This window comes from Capricornis sumatraensis, chromosome 1 (assembly GCF_032405125.1).
Source record: "Capricornis sumatraensis isolate serow.1 chromosome 1, serow.2, whole genome shotgun sequence".
NCBI lineage: Eukaryota > Metazoa > Chordata > Mammalia > Artiodactyla > Bovidae > Capricornis > Capricornis sumatraensis.
This window is the reverse complement of record NC_091069.1, coordinates 39,598,041-39,626,035: the sequence shown is the minus strand read 5'-3', so window position 1 is coordinate 39,626,035 and position 27,995 is coordinate 39,598,041. Positions and strand designations below refer to the sequence as shown.

Genomic DNA, 27,995 nt, shown 5'->3' with positions numbered 1-27,995 from the left:
ATGGGACAATTTCACAAGGACATAGTTCAGGCTGTTGAGACAAGGAAAGGATTTTGGAGCAGATCACTTTGGTTCTCTTCAGCCTCCCCACACTCCTTACTTTGGCCCCTGAGAAAAAGTGCAACATTCAGAATCTTCAGTGGAATGGAAATAAACTGAGTTGGTGCCTGTTTGTCTTTATAGCAATCTAACCTTACCTAAATGAGTGGGTATGTGGTTTGGATTCCTTTGTTTTCTTTCCCTGGTTCCTTTATTTCTATTCCAACCCAGTGTTCACTCTGGGCAGGTGGCTAATGGGCCAGCTTAGGTTACATGATGGTTTTAAATTTGGCCTGGTTTGTGTGTAATGTCTTTTGTGTGCCAATTGTGTGTAATGTCTTTCAAAGGCTTAGGATGAAGCTTGGATTCTGGACCCCATGGATGTTTGCACGGATGCACTGACTCATGAAGGAAAAGCTGAGTTTCAGCAGAAAAGGGAGACCTCAGCCTAGCAACATCACCCCAGAGGAATTCCCAAGAGTGTGGCTCAAGGCTTCAACCAGCCAGATGGAGATCACCATGGGGGTCATGGATGAGAATGCCACCAATACGTCAACCAACTATTTCCCTCTGCTTGACCCCCTCGGAGCCCAAGCTGCTTCTTTCCCCTTCAACTTCAGCTATGGTGACTATGATATGCCCTTGGATGAAGATGAGGATGTGACCAATTCCCGGACCTTTTTTGCCGCCAGGATTGTCATTGGCATGGCGCTGGTGGGTATTATGCTGGTCTGTGGTATCGGCAACTTCATCTTCATTGCTGCGCTGGCCCGCTACAAGAAGCTACGCAGCCTCACCAATCTGCTCATCGCCAACCTGGCCGTCTCTGATTTCCTGGTGGCCATCGTCTGCTGCCCCTTCGAGATGGACTACTACGTGGCGCGCCAGCTCTCCTGGGAGCACGGCCACGTGCTGTGCGCCTCCGTCAACTATCTGCGCACAGTCTCTCTCTACGTCTCCACCAACGCCCTGCTGGCCATCGCCATCGACCGGTGAGTGGGGGTGGGGACAGCCAAGGAAGGGCAGCTGTGACTGATGAGAGGCATCTGTGTTCACCAGAACTGTGGATGCATGGAGGGGCCAAAGGTGGCCCATTTCTTGAAAGCAAGAATTCTAGTTTTCTAGCTGTAAGGAGTCAGGAGGTAGTAGAGGCCCCTAGAGTTGGGTAACCAGAAGGCTGCTCATCTCTCCGCTATGGACTTGCTGCTAGGTGTTGTATCTGTCCAAGGCCTAGAGGCAGACAGCCACCAGGTGGTGTGGAGGGAGAAGTTTAAGTTGCAGGCAGTTACCTCCTGAGTCAACTTGGTAATCTTAAACGAGGTTTCTGTCTCATCAAGACCTACTGTACTAAACATGACACCCTACTAATACCAGTTGACTTTTTAATATTTAGTATTATTTTAAAATTTTTAATTTTATATTGGGCTATAGTAGATTAGGGCTTCCCTGGTGGCTCAGATGGAAAGAATCTGCCTGCAGTGTGGGAGACCTGGGTTTGATCACTGGGTTAGGAAGATCCCCTAGAGAAGGGCATGGCAACCCACTCCAGTATTCTTGCCTGGAGAATTCCATGGACAGAGGAGCCTGGCTACAGTCTATAGGGTCACACAGAGTCCAGCACGACTGAGTGACTAACACTACTACTGCAGCTATAGTAGATTAACAGTGTTAACACTGGTTGATTTTAAAGGAGGTTGAGGAATTTGTTTTGAAAAAACAAACAAACAAAACAAGTCAAAACAAAGCATATGCTTACTTATTCTGTTTTTGTTGCAATAATCAGTTTGCTCCTTTTCATACATTAGCGTGCAACAGTACAGAAGAGCTGATTCTAGTGAAGATAAGTAAAATCAGTAAGAACAGCCTATGCCAGTCTTATATCTTCAGGCTTTTCATTTAGTATAATCACCTGTGCTAATGGGCCAGAGCGGTTTTTGTGCCCTCGGAACAGTCTTTGAAGGCTCCTCTGCCCAAAGTTGAACTCTTGTTACAAAACACCTTGCAGTGTAGAGACAGTTACCCTGAGGGTCTGACTGGGCCTATGTGTACTTGGATCTGAATAGTCTGTCTCTCCCTCTTAACCCAGAGGGCCTGAAGCACAGATGCTCTCTGTGTCCCATGGCCCAAAGGCTCTGGTTGCATCTGGCCCACTCCTTGCAATCAGGACATCCCGGGATTGAGAGGGGATTGAGAAGGAGCCTGGCTTTAAAACCTAGAAGCATGTCAGAGGGTTGGCACATTAATCAGCCCCTGGTCTGTCATCTGTAGAAGGTGTTCAGAAGTGTCATCCCTGAAGAAGGCTTGGCTGAGGTCCTCAGCGTGAGCCATGGAGCCCCATGGTGTTCTGTCCACCCATGAACAGACCCTGGGTGAATATGTGGAAGGTGCAGGAAGGGGACAGTCAAGCAGAGTACCTGCCTCCCAAGTCTTCCTCAACAGCTGTTGAGGAAGATCTCCAGGGACCTTGTGTCTGAACTTTTCTGAAAGTGGAAGCTGCACCGTCTCTTTTAGCACAAGAGCAGGACAAAACATATGAGGTCATTTCCTGAAGTTTCGCTCTAGCAGGACATCTTTTCAGTGGCTGGGTGCTCCTAGCCACTGCGGGCGGGTAGGTAGATGCCTGCTGTGGGGTGGGCCCCTGCTGCCTGCGTGAGACCCATTTTACCAGGGAGGGTCCTACTGGTGGAAAGGGGTAACACTGAAAGAAGAAGCAGCTTCAAGGGGAATGGAAGCCAGGGTAAAATCAGGACATCAGGCTATTCTGAACATGTAACATAATATTATCTATTATTATGGCAATCAACTCACCTCCATTTACCAAACTCTTTCAAATTCTTATTCCACTTTCATATGAAACTCAGCTTGTCTGAAATATTGCAGGCATTTCTCTTATAGTAGGGGTTTTAATTGGGAGCATGTTTTGCATCCTGGGGACTGCTCTTATTTAGAGTAGCACTGTGATTGGAAACTTGAACCCAGACACTGGAGGAAACGGTGTTGCCTGCACAGGACCATCCAATGGCCTTGGCCGACTGACTGACTGCTCTAACACCTTAAGTTAATTTAGTGATGATTGTGATCTTTGTTTCAAATTATTTATATTTTTATGTGTTTTTCACATGTCAAATTTCAGTTTCATGAATAGATTCTTGTTTGCCCTCATGTGTTCAGGATTTGATCACTGATTTTCAGGTTTGATTTTGTTGGGAACTAGTTTTTATCTTGATATAACAAATATGCCCACAGTTATGAAAATATCTTTAATTTTATAAATTTCTGTAGGAATAGTATGAGCAGTTGGTCTGTTGTTCAGTCACGTCCGACTCTTTGTGACCCCATGGACTCTAGCCTGCCAGGCTCCTCTGTCCAAGGAATTCTCCAGGAAAGAATACTGGAGTGGGTTGCCATTTCCTTCTCCAGGGGATCCTCCCAAAACAGGGATCCAACCAGGCTCTCCCACATTGCAGGCAGATTCTTTACCATCTGAGTCACCAGAGAATCCCAAGCAGTTAGTCTGCCTGGGTTTAAACTCCTACTGCACTGTCTATTGGCTTCAGGGTTTTGTTACTTGACCCCTCTCTGCTTTAGTTTTCTCATGTAGAATATGAGAATGATAAGAAAACTTAATGTATTGGATTGCTTTAAAGATAACATGAAATAACACATATAATTCTTTAGAACAATGCTTTAAGCAGAGTAAGGACTAAATAAACAGCGGATGTTATCATATGTAAATTACCCTTTAAAGGAACAATAATAACAAAACCAGATAAACCATGACTATTTCTGATTGGCTAGCCTCTTCATCACAGTGGTTGTTTTATGGTTTGATTAAAGAAATAATACTACAAAGTTTCTAAGAAATACAGCTCTCAAGTTATAGTAGAACAAAACTATTTATCTCCTACCTGTTCTCTGTCTCTACTATTGGTTCCATGGTTCTCCCAGGCATCTAACCTGGCAAATCCCTTTTGTCCTTGCTGCTTTCTCCCTTTCTCCACCATTCATTTTATTCCCAGGGCCTGACAATACCCGCCACCCACAACCCCCGCTCCCACCTCCCACTTTTCCAGCATGGGCTGAATTCTCGCAGTCTTCTCTTGGTCTTCCTGCCACCTCTGTTTTTCAGCTCTGCCCCTCTGCCAACCCTACCCTCTCACAATCCATTCTAAACATTCATTCATTCACTCATTTGTTCATTCAAACAATGCATTTTCATAGAGAGCCTCTGATGTGACAACTATTACAAACACTGGTGAAATGATGGTGAATGAGCAAAAAATTCCTTGCACTTGTGAAGCTTGATGGAGAGAGATCAGTCAGGCAAGCAAAGAAGGAAGGTAATTTCAGAACATCAGAAATACTCTGAGTAAAAGCAAAAATACACATACCCTATAATGAAAAAGAATCCAAAAAACAAGTACATGTAGGCATAACTGAATCACTTTGCTATACACCTGAACCTAACGCAACATTGTAAATTAAGTGTTCTTCAATAAGACAGACAGACGCACAAGCAAACACAGAGTGACAGAGCATGGGAGATGCTCTAGGTGGGAGTCAGGAAAAGAATCTCAGAAGAGATATTGAAACAGATCTCTGAATGATGGAGGCAAAAAAAACTGGCCCTGTAAAGACTGGGAAAGAGTATTCCAGACCCAAGGTGCAAAGGCCTCAAGATGGGAGCAAAATTGAAGGTTGTAGGAATAGTGAGAAGGGCCCTGTAGACTGAGGGAAGAAAGCAAGACTACAGCCAAATTAATCTTCTGCCTCATACACCCCTCCCTCTCTTGCTTGAAAGACCTCTAACACCACCATTGTCTACAGAACACGGCTGGAATCTTTTCATCTGCTTTTCCAGTGTCTTATTGAGCTCCAGACTGCCTGCCAGTCTCATGCTGGGTAAACACATTGATGTCCTGTTTTCCAAAAACAGGTTGCAATTTTTTTGAGAACGGTCACCATGGCCTATTACATTTCTGTTCATCCACAGCTAGGTACTTGTCGAGGGTAAAGTTTTATTAAGATTCTAAGTACCCGGAGTTCACAGTCAGCAAAAGGTTATGAAAGAAGTAAGACATGATCCCTATTCTTGGGAAGCTTGTCACCTAGGGTGCAGGGAGGGGTGAGAACTAACATGGAAGAGTTAGAGAGGAAGTAAAGCGTCAGTTTGAAATGAAATTTAGAAAAGGGGAAGATCATCCAATACCGGACGAGTCAAAGGAGGCCTCGTGCAGGAGACAGATTTTTAACTTGGCTTCAACCAGTGACTATCAGTAAAGAAGAAGAAAGGATTTCTAGGAGGGTAGAATGGTGTTTGCAAAAGCTGAGAGGTGAGAATGCTTGAGGTGAGAGTGAGATCCGGGGAGGACGAGCGGTGTGGGGACAGAGCAAAGAATGCAAGAGAGTAGAGCTCAGAAAGAACAGGAGCCTGCTCTAAAAAATAAACATATGGGACCTAGTTAAACTTAAAAGCTTTTGTACAAAGGAGGAAACCATAAGCAAGGTGACAAGACAATCCTCAGAGTGGGAGAGAATAGCAAATGAAATGGCTAATCTCCAAAATATACAAGCATATGAAGCTCAATACCAGAAAAGCAAACACAACCCAAAAGCAAGCAGAAGATTTGGACATTTCTCCAAAGAAGGCATACAGATGGCTAAGAAACACGTGAAAAGATGCTCAACATCGCTCCTTATCAGAGAAAGGCAAATCAAAACTACAGTGAGGTATCATCTCACACCCATCAGAATGGCCCTCATCAAAAAGTTTACAAACAATAAATGTTGGAGAGGGTGTGGAGAAAAAGGAACCCTCTTCCACTGTTGGTGGGAGTGCAATTTGAAACAGCCACTGTAAAGAACAGACTGGAGATTCCTTAAAATGCTAGGAATAAAACTACCATACAACCCAACACTCCCACTACTGGACATATACCCTGAGGAAACCATAACTGAAGAATACACATGTACCTCTATGTTCATTGCAACACTATTTACAGTAGCTAGGACATGGAATCACTCTAGATGTCCATTGACAGATGAATGGATAAAGAAATTATACATATACACAATGGAATATTGCTCAGCTATTAAAAGGAATGCATTTGAATCCATTCTAATGAGGTGAATGAACCTAGAGCCTATTATAGAGCGTGAAGAAGGTCAGAAAGAGAAAGACAAATACTGTATATTAATTCATATATATGGAATCTAGAAAGATGGTACTGATGAACCTATCTACAGGGCAGCAGTGGAGATGCAGACATACAGAACAGACTTTTAGACACAGTGTGGGAGAGAGAAGGTGGGATGATTTGAGAGAGTAGCATTGAAACATTATACATTACCATATGTAAAGTAGAGAGCCAGTGGGAATTTGTTGTATGATACAGGGAACCCAAAGCTGGTGCTCTGGGACAACCTAGAGGGGTGGGGTGGGGAGGGAAGTGGGAAGGAAGTTTAAGAGGGAGGAGACATGTGTATACCTATGGCTGATTCATGTTGACATATGGCAGAAACCATCACAATATTATAAAGTAATTATCCTCCAATTAAAAATAAAATAAAATTTTAAAATAAAATGTGCTATAGGATCACAAAATCTGAGCACATGGAGTTAGACCTGGGGGTAGCAGGGAACTGAGAAAAACCCTCAGAGCACCCTGTCCTCTAGGTCTGGGTTTCCTCTTTGATGGCCGCACAATCCTTGAGGTGTATCTTGGGATCTCAGGCACATAGGGCACTGGAGTCCCTTCTTTTACCTGGAATCTAGGGGAAGCTGACCAGTCAGCCTGCCTGTTGGCCGCTCTTCTCTACTGTCTGGATGAGGCAACTAAGGCAGAAGGAACAGCGCTCAGCCTTAGGAAGCACACATACTTCCTGGTGAGCTTTTTGGTTGCTTAAGGAGAAGGTTGTGCATTAGCTGCCCATCCCGTGAGCCACCTAGTAGCCACTGTGATCACCATTTCCATGATGAGATCTGGGGCTGAGTCCTGGGGACAGAAAAGGAGCTCTAAGCCTTTTTGCTTAGTCACACAACCCACTGCCATCACACAGCTAGTGGCTGGACATTTCTTTGTCTGGCAGCCTTCATTCTTTGTTCTCTGGGAAATACTGACTGTAAGTGTATCTGAACCTGAGCCATTGTAGTGTTAGACACACTGGTCAAGCCAATGGCATACTCCTAAGCAAAGGAAAGTAGTTGCCAACTATCTAACTCCACTTTGGAACATCTATAGGTAGAAACTGACTATGATGAAAAGAAGACAGGGGCTGCTAGGATTTCAGGAGGGAAGGATGAAGGGTTGCTTGTTCTGGTTGGAAATGAAAAGAACAAACGGAGTACTGGAGAACACACTGGATTTGGAACAAGATACGATGGATCTGCATCATCACTATCAGTTCAGTTCAGTCGCTCAGTCGTGTCTGACTCTTTGCGACCCCATGAACTGCAGCACACCAGGCCTCCCTGTCCATCACCAACTCCTGGAGTTCACCTAAGCCCATGTCCATTGAGTCGGTGATACCATCCAACCATCTCATCCTCTGTCATCCCCTTCTCCTCCTGCCCTCCATCTTTCCCAGCATCAGGGTCTTTTCAAATGAGTCAGCTCTTCGCATCAGGTGGCCAAAGTACTAGAGTTTCAGCTTCAGCATCAGTCCTTCCAATGAATATTCAGGACTGATTTCCTTTAGGATGGATTGGTTGGATCTCCTTGCAGTCCAAGGGACTCTCAAGAGTCTTCTCCAACACCACAGTTCAAAAGCATCAATTCTTTGGTGCTCAGCTTTCTTTATAGTCCAACTCTCACATCCATACACAACCACTGGAAAAACCGTAGCCTTGACAGGACAGACCTTTGTTGACAAAGTAATGTCTCTGCTTTTTAATATGCTGTCTAGGTTGGTCATAACTTTCCTTCCAAGGAGTAAGTGTCTTTTAATTTCATGGCTGCAGTCACCATCTACAGAGATTTTGGAGCTCAGAAAAATAGTCAGCCACTGCTTCCCCCTCTATTTGCCATGAAGTGATGGGACCAGATGCCATGATCTTAGTTTTCTGAATGTTGAGCTTTAAGTCAACTTTTTCACTCTCCTCTTTCACCTTCATCAAGAGGCTCTTTAGTTCTTCTTCACTTTCTGCCATCAGGGTGGTGTCATCTGCATATCTGAGGTTATTGATATTTCTCCCGGCAATCTTGATTCCAGCCTGTGCTTCCTCCAGCCCAGAGTTTCTTATGATGTACTCTGCATAGAAGTTAAATAAGCAGGGTGACAACATACAGCCTAGTTCTGTCAACTACTAGCTGCATGGCTTTTGACAGTTATTTAACTTCTTCACATCTCAGTTTGCTCATCTGTAAGATGGGCATCTTTGCTTCCTTAGCAATAGGGTTGGGGTTATCTAATGAGAAAGTAGATTTGAAAATGCTCTGTAAATTGTAAGCTGCTTTACAAACTTAAGCAAGTATTACTAATAATATGCCTCCTTGGTGGCTCATGTAGTAAAGAATCTGCCAGCAATGCAAGAGACCTGGGTTCAATCCCTGGGTTGGGAAGATCCCCTGGAGAAGGGAATGGAAACCCACTCCAGTGTTTTTGCCTGGAGAATCCCATGGACAGAGGGGCCTGATGGGCTACAGTCCATGGGGTCACAAAGAGTCAGACATGACTGACTTACTAATAATGGAGTTCAGAGCGTAGCATAGCCAAGGCTGGTGGCTATCCTTGAAACAGTTTTCTGCAATTTGCTTATTGGTGAATGTATTTGGAAGGCCTCTTGCACACCTCCTGGTGCTAATCTTGGGAATGAAGGTGGGGGGATGTCAGGATGAACTGATGGACAGTCACAGATTACCCTGAAGATTGGTGTTGATGCAAAAATGAATAAATCCAATAAAGTAGATCCAATAAAATAGAGCCAAGTAGCAGAGAACTTGCAAATGCAGGATTTACAAGTAACAGGTGAAAAAAAGTTGCTTGCTATGCAAAATAGCTCTGAAAAATACATTTTAGGATACTAACAATTTCTTGCATATTAACAGTTTATTGTTTATATGCAGTGTCACTTTGGAGCCTCACAGTATCTCTGTGAGTTTGGAAAGGCAGTTGATATTCCCATGTCACAGATAAGGAAATTGAGTCCACAGGGCTAAGAAAATGACAAATTCACATAATAAGTCTGTGGCAAAGCTGGGATTAGATTCTTAACATTCTCATTCCTGGATCAGTATTCTCTCCTACATGGTCATTGAAAAAAGACTCTGAGTTCGAAACAGCATAGAAACTTAGGAAATTACTAGTGGGAAAAGAAGGAATAGAATTGTATAGTGTAAGTTCAGATAGCACGCAAGTATGAATACAGAAACACTCTTTGACAGAGTAATCAGCAGAACATGGTGGGGTAGATAAGAGAGAGAGATGATGAGAACCGAAGCTCTAAACTCTTAGTTTTTGATATGACTCAGAGCAGATTGGATGCCCTCCTACGGCAGGAGTGACATGGTCTTCAGGGAGGTCCACTGCATGCATTGGCAAAGGCACTGCCAACACGCTGCAGGCATTCCCTTTTCACCCTCAGCATCCAGCCTGGGAGACTGGTGACTACCAGGGTTTGTTGTTGGTGGTAGAACCTGTCAAGCAGTCAGCTGGGTGGCCAGGGTGAACCCACCCCATCCAACTTCATCTAACATCTGGAAGAGAGCAGAAGTCTTGTGCCAGTGAACTCTCCAAATGACACTCAGTGGGGTTGGTTGTCTGTGTTATGGGATGGACAGAAACAGCAGAAATATGATATGAAAAAAAAAAAAGAATGAACCTCCTCTTCCAATCAGAATCCCAAGTAAGATGACCTTAAGGGGATCAGTTGCAAAGAAAACAGAATTGTTTAGCTTTCTTCAGGCCCCTGTCATGTTTGCCCTTGGTTTTACCAAGAATAAGCTGTGGACACGTGAGGATATGTTTATTTCCAGTGTTGATTAGTCATTCCCTCCCACTTCACTTTCCATCTTTCTCCTTCTCCTGCTTCTACCCCCTGCCAGACAGAATGTCTTCCAGGAAATCAGAGCTGTCTGCCTAAGTGTGTGCACTCTCTCTGGGAAGGATGCTTTCATACTGCACGAATGACTCACATCCCCCAGAAAATGCTCTCTCTTCTTTCCTGGATGACTGTGGTAACAGCAGTGTGGTTTAGGGGGAAAGGACAAAAGCAATATCTTTTAATGTCTGTTGCTTTGTGGTTCAAAAAACATGTTCATGTGTATTCTCAATTGATTTTCACATCAACCATGTGAGATAGGGTTAAATGTTTTCTATTGAGAGTACTATGGTATATGACCTTAAGAAAGACAGTCATTTCTCACTAAGCTGCATTTTCCAGCCAGAAAAATAAGATAAATGGTCACATGCTTTTCTTTCACCTTTGCATGTAGAGCAATGTTTTTAATGTATTTAAAAGTATTGAATGAAAGTAAATCCTTGCCCACTATTTCTATCAGAAAGGGCAAATTCTCCCAACAAGTCCTTGGAATTTTCAAGTCCTATTAACTTTAAACTGTGGGGTAATTAGAGTGAATTTCCCTGAAAACAGCATGGACCTGGAATAGTGCCAGGCTAGAAACCAACAGGAGATGTTATTATTACATTTAATAATAATAGTTGCCATTTATTGAGTATATGCCATGTTTAAAACTGTGCCAGAAATTGTGTATGTAATGGCACGTTTAATCTTTAAAAACAAACAAGCAAAAACTTTTGCAGATAAGGAAGTTGAGATTCAGAGAGATTAAATATAAGTTGCCTGGCCTGGGCATATATCTGGAGAAAATGCTAATTCAAAAAGATACATGCAGCCCTATGTACATAGCCATACTATTCATAATAGCCAAGACATGGACCTAAATGGCCATCGACAGCTGAATGGACAAAGAAGATGTGGTACATATATACAATGGAATATTACTTAGCCATAAACAATGAAATAATGTCACTTGCAGCAACAAGGATGGACCTAGAAGTTATCATACTCAATGAAGTAAGTCAGAAAGAGAAAGATAAATATCATTATGTATCCCTTGTATGTGGAATCTAAGAAGTGAAGTGAAGTGAAGTGGCTCAGTCGTGTCCGACTCTTTGTGACGCCATGGACTGTAGCCTACCAGGCTCCTCTGTCCATGGAATTTTCCAGGTGAGAATATTGGAGTGGATTGCCATAAAACATGACCTAAATGAACTTATCTATGAAACAGAAGAGACTCACAGATATACAGAACAGACTTGTTTTTGCCAAGGGGCAAGGGGTGGGGGTTGGAGCAGGGATAGATTACCAGTTTGAGGTTAGCAGATGCAAACTATTGTATATAGAATGGATAAACAGCAAGGTCCTACTGTATAGCACAGGGATGTATATTTGCTATACAGCAGAAATTAACATTGTAAAACAGCTGTCCTTCAATTAAAAATAACTTGCCTGAGGTTGCACAGCTAGTAAGATGTGGGGCTGGAGCTGGCATGCAAGTCTGCCTTTCCTGGAAGCCCACATACCATAGGTGCCATTTGATTGTGCCTCAATGTTGCAAAAATAATATCCTCCAGCACTTCCTTCCTACATGTTGATACCAACTGTGTCCTTATCCTAGATATCTGGCCATTGTCCACCCGCTGAGACCCCGGATGAAGTATCAAACCGCCACCGGCTTGATTGCCTTGGTGTGGGTGGTGTCCATCCTCATTGCCATACCATCAGCCTACTTCACCACTGAAACAGTCCTCATCATTGTCAAGAGCCAGAAGAAGATTTTCTGTGGCCAGATCTGGCCAGTAGACCAGCAGATCTACTACAAGTCCTACTTCCTCTTCATCTTTGGCATCGAGTTCGTGGGCCCAGTGGTCACCATGACCCTATGCTATGCCAGGATCTCCCGAGAGCTCTGGTTCAAGGCCGTCCCTGGTTTCCAGACGGAGCAGATCCGGAAACGACTGCGCTGTCGCCGGAAGACGGTCCTGGTGCTCATGTGCATCCTCACTGCGTACGTGCTGTGCTGGGCGCCCTTCTACGGCTTCGCCATCGTGCGGGACTTCTTCCCCACAGTGTTTGTGAAGGAGAAACACTATCTCACGGCCTTCTATGTGGTCGAGTGCATTGCCATGAGCAACAGCATGATCAACACCGTGTGCTTTGTGACTGTCAAGAATAACACCATCAAGTACTTCAAGAAGATGATGCTACTCCACTGGAAGGCTTCTTACAACGGCAGTAAGTCCAGTGGGGATCTTGACCTCAAAACCACGGGGGTGCCTGCCACAGAAGAGGTGGACTGCATCAGGCTGAAATAACTCCAGAACAGGACCTTTGGGCCCCTGACAATGTGCTTAAGCCCACACTATCAACCAAGAACGCTAGGTCTGCCACAGGGCAAAAGAAATGGACAAATATGTCCGTGCTATGTTCCGGGAGCTCAGAATCTCTAAAACTGGTGTGACTACACCATTACCAGTGGCTGACATTCAATGAACATCTAATTTGTGCAAAGTGTAGGTGATGGTGAAATCTATATCAGTTGACTATATTTGATTGGCAAAAAGAAATAGGGATTAAACAAACAAAAAAAAAATGATGGGACATAGTGTGGAATGATGGGTTTTCCAGAAGGGAGCCTGAGTAGTCACCTAAAACTGTGGTATATATGTTTGTAGGGTGAGGTTCTCTCTGGATCATCTCAGCTACTCATCAGATACTGAGATAACCTATCTCTGGGATTGTTCTTAGGCTTGAGTTCACTCCTGACACTTGCTGGCCTGGGGCAAGAATACAAAGCAGGTTCCTGGCTCTTTCTGCAATCTTTCCTTCTATGCCTGGTTCTGACTCTCACCCTGGGCAGCCAGGAAAGAAAGAAACATACAAATAGGCGGTGGTGGTGGTGGTGGGGGCAACAGTGAGATTCAGAGACTAGAGGCTTATTGAGGGCTTGTCCCTCTTTTTAATCCACCTCCTTTGTTTGGTGTTTTGGCTTTGGAAATTTGGAACCAGAAGATATGACCCAGGCTTGGATCTATCACCTGTATGGGCCTGGGTAAGGCCTCTCGGAGGCAATGAAGATGATATAATACCTGTGACAGCTACCAGTGCAGTGACCGTGAAGGACCAATGAGATAATATATGGAAAAACTCTTTGAACCATGCAAGAAATCAAGAGTAGACTAACAGCTGTGTGTAGCGCCCTGGAAAGGAAAAGCTTGTCATCTTAGCTTATATATCTAGAATCCTCACCATCTCTCCCTTTCATATTGTTTGTGTGAATTATTCCTTTACCCCTGTTAGCAGTTCTATATATGCATTATGTTCCTAATAACAGATTGGTACAATAAGGCATTGAAATTTGGTGGCAGAATTGTGAAAGGAAATGGTAGATAGGTCTCCAGTGAGAAAATGAGCTCAAGGTTTTAGAAACTTCAGAATCAGAGCATCTTTGTGATTGATCATGGAAGTATCAGTCATGCCTGTTTCTAGCCATGTGAATCTGGGGGATGTGATACTTGTTTCTCTGTCTGGTTTCATCTCATGGGGGTGGATAGATGTGGAATGGATTTATCTTCTTATTAAATAATTCTAGAGCACCACATCTATTGACATAATGCTATTTAAGTGATGTATGTATGGTGTTTCCCCCTCCAAATATAGTCAACTCTTTAGTTTTGGTGGCAAAGTTGTTGTTGTTGTTTTTTAAAATAGCTACTATATTTGCCTGGAAGACATATTTCTAAAACCTATTTGTTTCTTTTTATTCATCATCCAGCAGATTTACCCTCTGGTTTAACTAGAATACTCTCAGAGAATGAAAACTAATTAAAATATTAGCCTGAAGCCAATCCGCTTTGGAAGGCAATTCTATCGCATTCTAAAACTAGAAAAGTTTAATTTTTGAACTGAAAAATAATAAAATGACATAATTTGTTGTCCTTATGTTCATCTTTTCCATTAGGAATGTTAAACATGAGTTGACTCTATTAAATGGGAGCTTTTTACATGTGACAATCGAACCTCTTCCTGATTTTCAGCCTAAAATATCAAATTTTCACTTGTTTGCCTGTCTGTAATATTTCTAGATATTATGTCTGTTTGTTATTGTACAATGAATGAAAATGTTATTATCAAGTGTCTCTCTCTATATATAATTATTAACCATAGTATTCCTGTAATTTTCTCCCTCCCCCATTCTTTTCCCAGTTACACTGTGATGGTTTTCTGAGTGAACACTGAATAGATGCTGATTCCATGATCATATGACTTCTGAGAACAATGCTATTTCATGTTCTTCTTGCCTGTGAACTTCTCTCCATCCTAAAGAGATTTAGCTGGTTTATATTTTTCTCCTATAAATTTACTTTGGTAAATCCATAGCACCTGAGTGCCAAGACTGGAAATCAGAGGACCACTTTATACTGGTTACATAAACTAAGACTAAATCTTTGAACAGGTTCAATGTCCACACATGGAAAGTGAGCCAGGAGATGAACTTAGTGTACTACATCTCTTTCAGATTAGCGGCTGAGTCACTGAACTGAGCAGTGGTCTGTCCAGCTAATGGCTTCTCTAAAAACTGGTAGAAAATCTAACAAGGTGGCACTGTACTTGTGTATTGCTTTTCTATTTTCTAAATAGTTTCAGTATGCAAAGAGATATGCACATTGTCCCACACAGAAGAATAAAAACATGATTTTATAAAATCAAACCATCTCCTTAACCAAAGTAAAAGAGGAGGGCAGGTTTAGAGTAAAACTTTGAGAGGTTTTACCTAATGAGTATACATTTAAAGAATAATTTCTTAAAGACATTATGAAATGGCAGTCAGCATAGCAAGCCCTGAAGCGTGAAACAAGTTCCATGCTCAATGTGGAAAAGAATGTTCAAGAAATTGTAAGATTGCCAGAAAATTATAAACACACGTCCTGTTTCTTGAAAAATATGATTAATTTTGGAATGTGTCCACAAAGCATGAATCCAGTTCTCCTTCCTAGAGTGTAAGAATATCAAATTCCAATGATTTATTTTGCAGGTAATGAAACTGAAATCCAGAGAGGGAAAGAGAAGTTCAGTATCACACAGCTGGTAACTGTAAGAGCCAGGGTTAGACCCCAAAGCTCCTGAAGCCCAGTCCAGAGTTTTTCTACCATAGCATTCATGAATGTAGGGAGCATCAGTCTTGGAAAGAGAAGGATCCTTTCCAAGAACCCTTGAGAGGACTGTTCATCTCCAGCCTGACCTTCTCTGGAGACCCTTAAAGAGTTTAACAGAGACATTCTTGGTTCCTTTGCAAGCCAAGTTTAACTCATGCTACCCCTGGGAACTTTCAGCACAGACATGGAGATCAGGAGGTTTTAGGGAAGAACTCCTAAAAATGTTTATAGCCATTCTTTCTTTAAATGCTTAGTTGGGGATCCCTAGGAATATAAAAGAAAGGCATAAGGCCCCTGTCCCTGAGAATAGCTGCCTTGCCCTAGAAAAGCAGAGAAAAGTGATAAAGAAGACTGCCTTAGTCTGGTGCCCAGATGAAGGGCAAGCCTATGTGTTCAGTGGCATCAGAAGTAAAAATGAGAGGTAAGAGACTGTGGACAAGGTCAGACTTGAACAGGACAAGTGGGGTGTAGAAAAGCAGAAGGCAAGCACTTTACATGGGAAGAGAAACATCACTTTTATCTGCTCCAGTAAACCGAAATTGGTCTTTTGCTGGGAGAAAAGGCTTCTCACTCAACGATAAGACTGTCATCCCTGGAAGAGGTGACTAAGCACTGAAAAACACACAGAGACATAAGTAATAGTGCAGGGCTTATCTGAGAGTGGGTTCTGATAGGAGTAGAGGATGGAGGGAAGGAGAGACAGAAAGCAGCTTTGGAAATCCAGTCTGTGTGATGGGGTGAGGGAGGCATCTCATTATTAGGTGGAAAAAGTACAGAAAGGATGTGGAGGAGGAAGTTGAAAACAAATTTGGCTGACTTTAAAAAACCTGCAGTGGGGGGCATCCACCAAGTGTCAGGGGCTGAGTCGAGCAGGTTACAGGAATTATCTTGCACAGTCCTCAGAAAAGACCCTCCAAGTGGGGGTGTGTATGACTCTCACTTTCTAGATGAGGAAACAGAGCTGCTCAAGGCCACTCAAGGAGTGAATGGTTGAGATCTGAACACAAGAAGCTCCACTCGGGGACTCGAGCTTGTGATCACAAGCCCGAGTGTGTGTCAGTCTGTGCTGCAGCCTTCGCAGATCTTCCGTCTGCCTTCTAGTATACCAAATAAATCCCTGTCTCCTTTGTGATAAATCATCTCTTAAGTTTATCAGATTTTCTCAAGATCCAAGAATGACACAAATCCCACCTTCATTTTTCCTTCTCTGAGAAGTTTTTGTTACCCTCAGCAGCTGACCCTGATATAGAGTTCTTAACCTTTGAATGTCATGGGTGTTTCTGACATCTGAAGTTCATAGCCCCTTCTCAAAACAGTGTCATGAATAAAAGATATTAAATAAAATACATAGGTATGCCAGAAAAATCAATTATATGGACATACTCTTATCAAAATATTTTTAAAATTTTATAGTATAATATCAATATTTATATTAAAATTTTAAGTTAAATATTTAAGGCCTTAAATTATGAGATTAAGATCAGGGTTATTAACTACCATGATGGTTGTTATAACTACCAAGATGGTTGGATGGCATCACCAACTCCATGGGCATGAGTTTGAGCAAGTTCTGGGAGCTGGTGATGGACAGGGAAGCCTGGCGTGCGGCAGTCCATGGGGCTGCAAAAAAATCGGACGGGACTGAGCAATTGAACTGAACTGAACTGATTGACTACCATGCTTCTGAAGTAGTGATGAATGTGAATGACATTTTGAGCTCTCTTCTCAAGCTGCAATGTAATATGAAGTATCTTATCATTTCTCTTGGGAACAGTTTCAGCGAATGTTAATATTCAAGGGATTTGTTGCTTATGTCATAATAGCAGGAATTACTAAAGTTTAGTTATACGTTAGTGAGAGTAACAATTGATTTTTTCCATCAACGTTTGTGCTGTGCTCAGTCACTTAGTCGTCTTGGACTCTTTGCAACACCATGGACTGTAGACTTCCAGGCTCCTCTGTGCACAGGATTCTCCAGGCAAGAATACTGGAGTAGATTGCCATGCTCTCCTCCAGGGGATCTTCCCAACTCAGGGATTGAACCCAGGTCTCCCGCACTGCAGGCAGATTCTTTACTGTCCGAGCCACCAGGAAAGCCCACCATCAGTGTTTATGGCTCCCAAACTTGTTAAGAACACCTGCCTGAGAGGGAGGCCAAGGCAAGCACACCTCAGAGTGGGCATTGGTAGAAATGGAGATGGCAGGAAGGAAGACCCACGTGCATGTGAATGTAATTAAATCAACAGATCTTTTTTGGGGGTACTTTTCTTATAAAAACACCTCAAGAGGCTCTGTGGTTCACCCACTGACTGTCCTGTGCCTTCTCAGTGGCCCCAAACCTCATCCATGTGGCAAAAATTCATTCAAGAAGCTGGAGATGGTCTCTTTCCTTATAACCTGGATACTCAGGATTCTTTCATAAAATTATTTAACAACCATATATTGTCTTAGACTGTGAAGTTACAAAAATGAATGCAACACAAATTCAGCTCCTGTTCTTTAGCAATTGGTCTCAAAGAGACCAGGCATTTGGTTGATGGAAAACACAAGACAGATTTACCTATCAAATGACTGCTTTTCTTCTTTTGTTTTGTTACTTTTAGGTCTTATATCGGGTTGACCAAAAAGTTCCCTCGGATTTTTCTCCATAATGTTCTGGAAAAACCCAAATGAACTTTTGTCCAAACCAATAGTTTTATTTTGTCTCTCTTTTCCTCATTTTAATATTGTTGACCCTTTCATACATTCTTGAGTTGAATATACATTTCTTTTATTTTTATTCTTTCTGTGTCTTGTAAGTAACTAAGGGAGCAAGCTTTCTCTCCTTAGAGCTTTACTCTTGGTTGGAAGTGTGGAGTATCCTTATCTCTGAAATACATTTTTTTATTTCATTATGTTTGACAAATGTATTTCTTTCTTCAGAGTTTTCATATTCTCTCTATGTGTTTAAGATTTCTAACATTTGCTGTATTTGTTTCTCTTTGTTCCTTTGATATTTATTTATCCCATAGTAGACTTCATTTTTCTTTTGCAGGGTCTCTTTCTTTTTCCTCTTTTTTTCTTCTTTCTTACTTTCTTTTTTGCATAATGTGCATTGTTGTCCTGTTTTTTTTTTTTTTTTAATTTTACTGACCTTGGGCAGAACCAGCTCAACTGCCCAACTACAGTGATTTCATGTCTTCTCTGTTTGTTTCTTCCATTTGAGCTTCAGCTAGATAGGATGTGCTCCATGTTCTGCTTTGCTTAGTATGGGAAGAGAGGACTATTTATAGCCATGATTGGTGGGTTGGGTCTTTTACCTATTATTTTAAGTCCTATCCTGGGCTTCAGGCTTCCCAGGCAGCACTAGTGGTAAAGAATCTGCCTGACAATGCAGGAGACGTAAAGAGACATTGAGTTGATCCCTGAGTGGGGAAGATCCCCTGGAGGAGGACACGGCAGCTCACTGCAGTATTCTTGCTTGGAGAATCCCATGGACAGAGGAGCTTGGCGGGCTACTGTCCATAGAGACAAATAGTCAGACATGACTGAAGCGACTTAGCACACACGCATGCATCCTGAGATTCACTGTTGCTAAACAGGTGCACGTGGGTTTTGGATTATTCCTTCAACTCAAGGAGAGCCACTGAATCTTCACTTCAGTCAATGATAATCTTCCCTAAATTAATTATTCCCAATTTCATCTTATTTTTCCCCTCCTATTTCTCTTTCTCCTCCACTAGTCATTTGGTGGAAAAATAGAAGTTGAAGGCTTTCTTGAAAGGTTTTTCCAGTAGTCATGTATGGCTTTGAGAGTTGGACCATAAGGCCGAGCGCCAAAAAATTGATCCTTTCGAATTAGTGCTGGAGAAGACAGTTGAGAGTCTCTTGGACAGCAAGGAGATCAAACCAGTCAATCCTAAAGGAAATTAACCCCGAATATTCATTGGAAGGACTGATGCTGGAGTGCCAATACTTTGGCTACCTGATACAAAAAGCCAGCTCATTGGAAAAGACTCTGATGCTGGAAAAGATTGAAGGCAGGAAGAGAAGAGGGTGACAGAGGATGAAATGGTTGGATGGCATCACTCAATGGACATGAGTTTGAGCAAACTTCAGTAAATAGGGAAGGACAAGGAAGCCTGGCATGCTGCAGTCCATGGGGTTGCAGAGTTGAACAGCGAATGAAAAACAACAACAATTTTTTCTTTGTGTCCCTGAATCCTCCCTCTACTCTGTTCTAGAACCTAGGAGACTGACTTTGGGGTTATACCATTGATAAGCCATATATTGTATTTCTTCTAGCTTTTTGTTGAATTAAGTCAATGGCAGACACTAGCAGAGGGTCAGAGGACAAGACAGGATGAAGATGGGAATTTATTGACTTGACTCCCAACTTTCCAGATCACAGGGGCTACATTCTATAGCTGTTGGTCCCCTTGGGTACTGCTCCTCCCCTTTTCCTTTGGGGCTGGGGGAGATCCTGGCTGCCTTTGTTGCTGGCTTTAGGGAGCTCACTACTCCTAGTTACTTCTTCTTAGTCCTATCTGTACCATTACATACTTGTCCTTTATTAAGGATAACCCCCAATCCCATTTTTCCTGATAGTTCTCTGGCTGGTAGAGTATCAATCACAGCACTATGAATTCTAGTGGAAGAAGGCAATCGTGCATATCTCTTATGGGTTACCCACCCCGTAAGATTTAAAAACAAGTTTTTATCTGACTTTTAATTTTCTCTTTCCATTTTGCTAAATCATTTGTCATTCTCAGAAATATTAACCATGGGTGGTCATTCTTAAAACCTCTTGACTTCTTCCCAGTTGGTGAAAAACAAAATGGTGAATCCTGCAATTTTTCTCATTTCTGGTATGTTATCACCCATAGTGGTGAAAAAAGCTTTTAATCCAGAAAGGAATTTTTAGTTTGTTCCTCTAAGATGTCTACCTCCCACATGCAGTATGTACTTTCTTTGTAGTATTTTTCAAAATTTCATCTTCTCACCTTGTTCATGGTACCACTTCTAAAAGATACACTATATATATATATATATGGTTGTGATATATATCATTAGGTTTTATGGTCCTATGTCTCCTTTACCATATTTCCTTAAAAGTCCATCATATGTGTTAAGAGTACTATTGGAAGATTAATATGTTGGAAGGATTTTTGTCAGAAGAACTAGAACCAGATAGATCATTAGAAAGTTAAAGAAAATGAAAGTCACTCAGTCGTGTCCAACTCTTTGTGACCCCATGGACTGTAGCCTTTCAGGCTCTGTCCATGAAATTCTCCAGGCCAGACTGCTGGAGTGAGTAAGTAGCCATTCCCTTCTCCAGGGGATCTTCAAACCAGGTTTCCCACATTGCAGGCAGATTCTTTACCATCTGAGATCATTAGAAGGGAGTTAAAAATACAGAGGAAGACATGGATGGAGTAAAGGTGTTTTTTTTTTTTTTTAATTTTTACTTTATTTTGCTTTACAATATTGTATTGGTTTTGCCATACATTGACATGAATCAGCCACGGGTGTACATGAGTTCCCAATCCTGAACCCCCCTCCCACCTCCCACCCCATATCATCTCTCTGGATCATCCCCATGCACCAGCCCCAAGCATCCTGTATCCTGTATGGAACATAGACTGGCGATTCGTTTCTTACATGATAGTATACATGTTTCAATGCCATTCTCCCAAATCGTCCCACCTTCTCCCTTTCCTACAGAGTCCAAAAGTCCGTTCTAAACATCTGTCTCTTTTGCTGTCTCGCATAGAGGGTTATCATTACCATCTTTCTAAATTCCATATATATGTGTTAGTATACTGTATTGGTGTTTTTCTTTCTGGCTTACTTCACTCTGCATAATAGGCTCCAGTTTCATCCACCTCATTAGAACTGGTTCAAATGTATTCTTTTTAATGGCTGAGTAATACTCCATTGTGTATATGTACCACAGCTTTCTTATCCATTCATCTGCTGATGGACATCTGGTTGTTTCCATGTCCTGGCTATTATAAACAGTGCTGCGATGAACATTGGAGTACACGTGTCTGTTTCAATTCTGGTTTCCTCGGTGTGTATGCCCAGCAGTGGGATTGCTGGGTCATAAGGCAGTTCTATTTGCAGTTTTTAAAGGAATCTCCACACTGTTCTCCATAGTGGCTGTACTAGTTTGCATTCCCACCAACAGTGTAAGAGGGTTCCCTTTTCTCCACACCCTCTCCAGCATTTGTTGCTTGTAGACTTTTTGATTGCTGCCATTCTGACTGGTGTGAAATGGTACCTCATTGTGGTTTTGATTTGCATTTCTCTGATAATGAGTGATGTTGAGCATCTTTTCATGTGTTTGTTAGCCATCCGTGTGTCTTCTTTGGAGAAATGTCTATTTAGTTCTTTGGCCCATTTTTTGATTGGGTCGTTTATTTTTCTGGAATTGAGCTGCATAAGTTGCTTGTATATTTTTGAGATTAGTTGTTTGTCAGTTTTTTCATTTGCTATTATTTTCTCCCATTCAGAAGGCTGTCTTTTCACCTTGCTTATAGTTTCCTTTGTTGTGCAGAAGATTTGGATTTTAATTAGATCCCATTTGTTTATTTTTGCTTTTATTTCCAGTATTCTGGGAGGTGGATCATAGAGGATCCTGCTGTTGATTTATGTCAGAGAGTGTTTTGCCTATGTTCTCCTCTAGGATTTTTATAGTTTCTGGTCTTATGTTTAGATCTTTAATCCATTTTGAGTTTATTTTTGTGAATGGTGTTAGAAAGTGATCTAGTTTCATTCTTTTACAAGTGCTTGACCAGTTTTCCCAGCACCACTTGTTAAAGAGATTGTCTTTAATCCATTGTATATTCTTGCCTCCTTTGTTGAAGATAAGCTGTCCATAGGTGTGTGGATTTATCGCTGGGCTTTCTATTTTGTTCCATTGATCTATATGTCTGTGTTTGTGCCAGTACCATACTGTCTTGAGGATGGTGGTTTTGTAGTAGAGCCTGAAGTCAGGCAGGTTGATTCCTCCAGTTCCATTCTTCTTTCTCAAGATTGCTTTGGCTATTTGAGGTTTTTTGTATTTCCTTACAAATTGTGAAATTATTTGTTCTAGCTCTGTGAAAAATACCACTGGTAGCTTGATAGGGATTGCATTGAATCTGTAGATTGCTTTGGGTAATATGCTCATTTTCACTATATTGATTCTCCCAATCCAGAGTGAAGGTTTTAAAGTGTTACTGGAAGTAGGGAAAGGGGAGCAGGAAGGGATGATGCTGATGTTTTGAGTTTGGCTGACTGGAAATTCAGGAGGATAAACTGATTTAAGGGGGGCAGATAAGTTTATTATTAGATATATTGATTTTGAAGTACTGATAAAATATTTGGCTATATCCATCAAGTTTTTATTGACGAGGAATATAGGAGAAAATTGGAAGTTAAAGAGTGTGGCTACCATCCACACTGAATTATCACAAAGGATCAAATTGTCAAATTAGACTCACAAATTAGAGCTCCTTTTCAGTACCAAGGTTTACTAATGATCTCAAGTCTCAAGAAATCCAGAGGCTTAGGTCAAGGAGGGATTTTCTAGGACAATCTAGTGGCTACCTACATCCTTCCTATATCAGACATTGCCTTTGCTCCCAAATAAAAGATGAGGTCTCTAACTGAGATTTGTGGGTCATTTCACTGGGTAGGGGATATTTAAAATCTGAAATAATTCTTTTCTTTTTTTTAACACAGATCATCACAAGGATTTTGTGACTTTTTTAGAGGTCTTAACTCGTAAATGCCCAAACTATATTTTCATTTAGCATAAGTAATCCTGAAACAGGGTTATCCTACTAAGAGAATTTTACTGATGAGGACTCTTTTCATATGAAATCATTCATTGATTATAGAAGATCCAGTGATCAGGAGATTTACAAGGAGATTAGACTGAATGATCTGCTTTCTCACCTGTGAACACCCCCCTGATAATATGCAGAGAAATGGACCACAAACCAGCTGGCTTAACACCTTCCTAACCTCATACAAACTCGATAATTGAAGCCTTTGAAATGGATAAAGTTGAAATATAGAGAGAATGTAGAATATAGAGAGAAAAGTAGAATGATCATTCAGAAATAAAAGAAGGAAAAACCAGGAATGAAAAGGGAGAGAGATAAAGAATATTCAGAGAAGAATGAATTTAGTGTGACTGGGAATTTTAGCTTCTTTAACTCATTAATATCCTCCTTTTCCTTAGTAAAAGGACCTTTTATTTCAGAGTAAAGACTATGTTTCCCAGTCTTCCTTGCTGTTAAGGGTGAATGTGTGACTAGTAAAACCTAGGGGAAAAGTTGTGAAAGTAGAGAACTCATTTCCCTAAACAGGGGAAAGTGCCTTTCTCTTTCCTTTTCAAAATCCCATTATTTAGAATGAGATGTGAAGGCTCCAGCAGCGATCTTGTACAATGAAAATAAGGCTTGCAGTATAAGCTTGGAGGACTAGAGACCTGGAAGGATAATGGGCCCATAGTAACTCTGTGGTATCCATTCCAACACTGGACTAGCTCTGTATTTCTCCTAAGTGAGGTGAAAGTAATTTAATTTTTTTTGTCAAGTAGCTTTCAGGTTCCCCATACTCCCTGCAGTAGAAATAGGGAGTCTTAACCACTGTACTGCCAAGGAAGTCCCTTACGCTGCTATTTAAGGAGGTCTGCTATGGCACCCCACTCCAGTACTCTTGCCTGGAAAATCCCATGGATGGAGGAGCCTGGTGGGCCGCAGTCCATGGGGTCACTAAGAGTTGGACACGACTGAGTGACTTCACTTTCACTTTTCACTTTCATGCATTGGAGAAGGAAATGGCAACCCACTCCAGTGTTCTTGCCTGGAGAATCCCAGGGATGGGGGAGGCTGGTGGGCTGCCGTCTATGGGGTCACACAGAGTCGGACACGACTGAAGCAACTTAGCAGCAGCTTCTACCTAACTTTAATGGCAACCCACTCCAGTATTCTTGCCTGGAAAATCCCATGAATGCAGGAGTTTGGTGGGCTACAGTCCATGGGTCGCAAAGAGTCGGACACGACTGAGCGACTTCACTTTCACTTTCTACCTAACTTTGTATCCAGAATGGCTCAGTATCAACTAGCCTGACTACATTTTGTCTTCCAATGACTGTCTTCTCAAGGGAAGTTATGTTATCCAACTACCTGAACAGGATTTCAGCATTCTCCAGCATATTAGTACCTTAATAAAAACAGAATCTGAACAATTCTAATTGAATCTGTACCACACACATGAGGAAAAATTTTCATCTGACCTTAAGGTGCTTCCTTATCATAGCTAAGCTTTTCTTTTTAAGAAAAAGAATTTCTTAAATTTTCTTTTCAGCTATTATGATATGGAATATAGTAGTAGTGGTAATGATAATAATAATATACTATACTATTACTTCTAGTTAATCAAGTGTCTCTGTGACTCTATTAAGCACTTTACAAGCATGATTTTATTTACACCTCATAACCCAGTAAGATGGGTGGTAATATTGTTGCTGAAGATGGAACTACCCTATCTGGTCTTCCGTTTTCCCCCTCTACTAGCTCAGACGGTAAAGCGTCTGTCTATAATGCGGGAGACCTGGGTTTGATCCCTGGGTCGGGAAGTTCCCTGGAGAAGGAAAAGGCAACCCACTCCAGTACTCTTGCTTAGAAAATTCCATGGACGGAGGAGCCTGGTGTCCATGGGGTCACAAAGAGTTGGACATGACTGAGGGACTTCACTTCACCTTTGTGTTGAGGAGTGTCTGAGGACAAGGATGCCCCCATTTAGTTGTCTTGTAATGAGAATTCTATCTAAGCATACAAAGTTTCTGAATTTTTGCCCTTGACTCTAAAGCTGAAAGACCACAGACAGGTCTGGTGGTTTCAATGTCCAGTGAAACTCTTGGCTTCTTCACACTGCTAATTAGAAAAGATCTCAAACTAACCACTAATTTGGGATCTCTGAGGCTGTGGATAGTAAATAATGGAGCACCTATGATTCTGTTTCAAGATTGGGCTCTCTGAAGTACCAGAAAGCTAAAATTAACAGATTTTGTTGTTGTTGTTGAGAGGTAAGCTTGCAGAAACCCAGGGTTAGAACAGTTCTCAGTATGAGGCATTAAAATGTATGTCTCTAGCTCTGATCTTTTTATTTAGGAAGTGAGCCAACTGAAGTCTTCTATGAACTTCAAGGAGGAGCTGTCTGAGCATCAATAAATAATTCACAACCTAATGAATACATTTTGTTTTTTTAACAGTGTTGAAAAAGCATGGAACAAAGAAGGTCCTCTTCATGTAAACATACACAGAAGTTTATAGACTCCTTGGATTGGAACAGGTATTTGAGTTTTAGTGTAGTTATTTTTGTATTCCACCAAGAAAAAAAATGTCTGTAGACTCTGAAAATGGCAGTTTGTTAAATAAACCGCCAATAAATAAATTCTTGGTGTACCTCCAGACAAATGTTTAGATCCTGAGAGGGTGGTCAGTTCTTCAGATAAAATGTCCTTAGGAGTGAGTCAGTGTATCCATGGCAACCTATTTCCAAACCAAACAAATATACCCCTCCCCCAATTGTGAGAGTGCACTAATACCACATTTGCTTAATGTAATTGTCATTTCATTGTCACCTGTCTGTAACAGCAGCAAGTCCTCATGTGTGATCCTCTTTTGAAGTATTACTGAGGCTTCCCAAGGAAGGTCTAGGTCCCACAAATTTCTTCTTGGTTTTTGCCCATCACTTCAGCCAGGCTGTCATGCCCACAGTCTGTACCACCTGTTGCTTGAGTCTGTAGGCTGTGCCCTCCACAAGGGGGCTCCAGATGGCCTACATGTTGTAAGCATTTGTCTGCCTCTCCTGAGGTCCTTCAACACAGAAGACAGAGGCTCATCCAGTCTGGGACCAGGCTGCATGCATGTCCTTTGGCACAATTTTCTCATCTCTCACTCAGGGGTTTATTGATATTTCTCTCCCCAGTGGCTCAGCGATAAAGAATCTGCCTCCAATGCAGGAGCTGCAGGAGACTCGGGTTTGATCCCTGGGTCCAGAAGACCCCCTGGAGGAGGATATGCCAACCCACTCCAGCATTCTTGCCTGGAGAATCCCATGGACAGAGGAGCCTGGCAGGCTACAGTCCAAAGGGTCGCAAAGAACTGGACACAACTGAAGTGGCTTAGTGTGCTTAGATGTACTCACTTACAATCTGAGTTTTTAGTCTTTAATGCATGGGGTGGGGGTGGGGGTACCAGTAGTCGACCTCAGCTGACTTGTGCCAGGAAGTCTAATGCCTTCCATTCAGAGGGAGGTAAGGAGCAGTTGGCCCTAATGTGTGGTCTTGAAAATGTGCTATTCAGTCAGTAAATTTTGGGGAAAAATATATATGCACCTCTACTAAAAATGAACTCTTAATTTTAGGGATTATTCACCATCCACACTTGGGATTGTGACAGGGGAGAAGATGGTCGCTTTTGGTTATAAGGACATGCTGCTGCTGCTGCTAAGTCACTTCAGTCGTGTCCGACTGTGCGACCCCATAGGCGGCAGCCCACCAGGCTCGCCCGTCCCTGGGATTCTCCAGGCAACAGTCTCACCAATTATGTATTGAATTACATTGTGAAAGCCAAATTTATCTCAGTCTGAAGTATCAACAGTCATGTAATGGTGTCTTCTCCATGAACAGTGAACAAGGAGTGGTTATTATGAATATATATACAATACATATATAGTACTGCATGAACTAACACCATCCTGGGCTCTTCCAGATTCTCCTGTCCTTTTGCTGACCCTACCAGGGACTGTACTATGTAATAAATCACTTCTCTGTGGTCGATGGCTTTGCACTTAATAGATACTGTTTAATCATTAGGATTGGGTGGCCTCTCTGCCCTGTTCATCTCCAAACAATGATGAAAACTTTCACTGACATAATCCCAGCACTCGAGAGACTAGTTACCCATTCATGAATTTTAAAAATAATTAATTAATTTTATTTTAGTTGTGCTTGGTCTTCACTGCTGTGTGCAGACTTTCTCTAGTTGCAGTGAGTGGGGGCTACTCTCTTGTTGCTGTTCATGGGCTTCTCAGTGTGGGGCTTCTCTTGTTGCAGTTTGTGGGTTCTAGAGCACAGGCTCGGTAGTTGTGGCTCACAGGATTAGTTGCTTCATGGCACATGGAATCTTTGGGGATCAAGGACTGAACTCATGTTCCTTGCATTGGCAGGCAGATTCCTATATACTGTAATACCAGGGAAATCCCCCATTCATTAATTTCACTTAAGAATGTACTTTCTGTTTCCATAGCATTTACTGCCACCTCCTAGGTTAATTATAAAATTGTCCCCATGGCCCCTTAGCTATGTGAAGTGCTTCCAGATCATTGTCCATGGGGTCCTGATCCCACCTTGGAAGTAAGTAACCCTATAATAAATGAATCCATTGATTATATAGAGCTAGCGTCCTCATTTTTTTTTTTTTTTTTTTTTGGTCTCAAGATTGGTTTGATGGACACTTTTCATCCCATCCTTCCTCTAACAAGTATATGGAATTTACTTTATATACTGTGATAGGCTGAATAATGGCCCTGAAGATACCCAGGCCCAAATCCCTGGAGCCTATTGAATACTTTGTTATATAAAAAGGGACAGTGCAGATGTGACTTAGTCAAAGATTGTGAGATGAGGAGGTAGTTTTGGATTAGCCAGGTGGACCCTAAATGTAATCATGTGTCCTTATAAGTGGGAAACAGAAGGAGGAAAGGTGGCCCTGTGACCATGGAAGCTGAGGTTGGAG

The 27,995-nt window shown here is 41.9% G+C and overlaps 1 protein-coding gene across 1 annotated transcript; it reads left to right on the top strand.

Annotated features, from left to right (window-relative positions):
- The first annotated feature begins 546 nt into the window (after nt 1-546).
- PROKR1 (prokineticin receptor 1) lies at nt 547-12,375 on the top strand. Its single transcript, XM_068988798.1, has 2 exons — nt 547-1,031; nt 11,679-12,375. Exons 1-2 carry the CDS (start codon nt 547-549, stop codon nt 12,373-12,375), a joined length of 1,182 nt encoding a protein of 393 aa, XP_068844899.1.
- Nucleotides 12,376-27,995: the final 15,620 nt, after the last annotated feature.

Coding starts and splice junctions, on each gene's coding strand:
- PROKR1 (XM_068988798.1), top strand. CDS start 547: ATGGAGATCACCATGGGGGTCATGGATGAGAATGCCACCAATACGTCA. Junction 1,032..11,678: donor CTGGCCATCGCCATCGACCG/GTGAGTGGGGGT, acceptor TCCTTATCCTAG/ATATCTGGCCATTGTCCACC.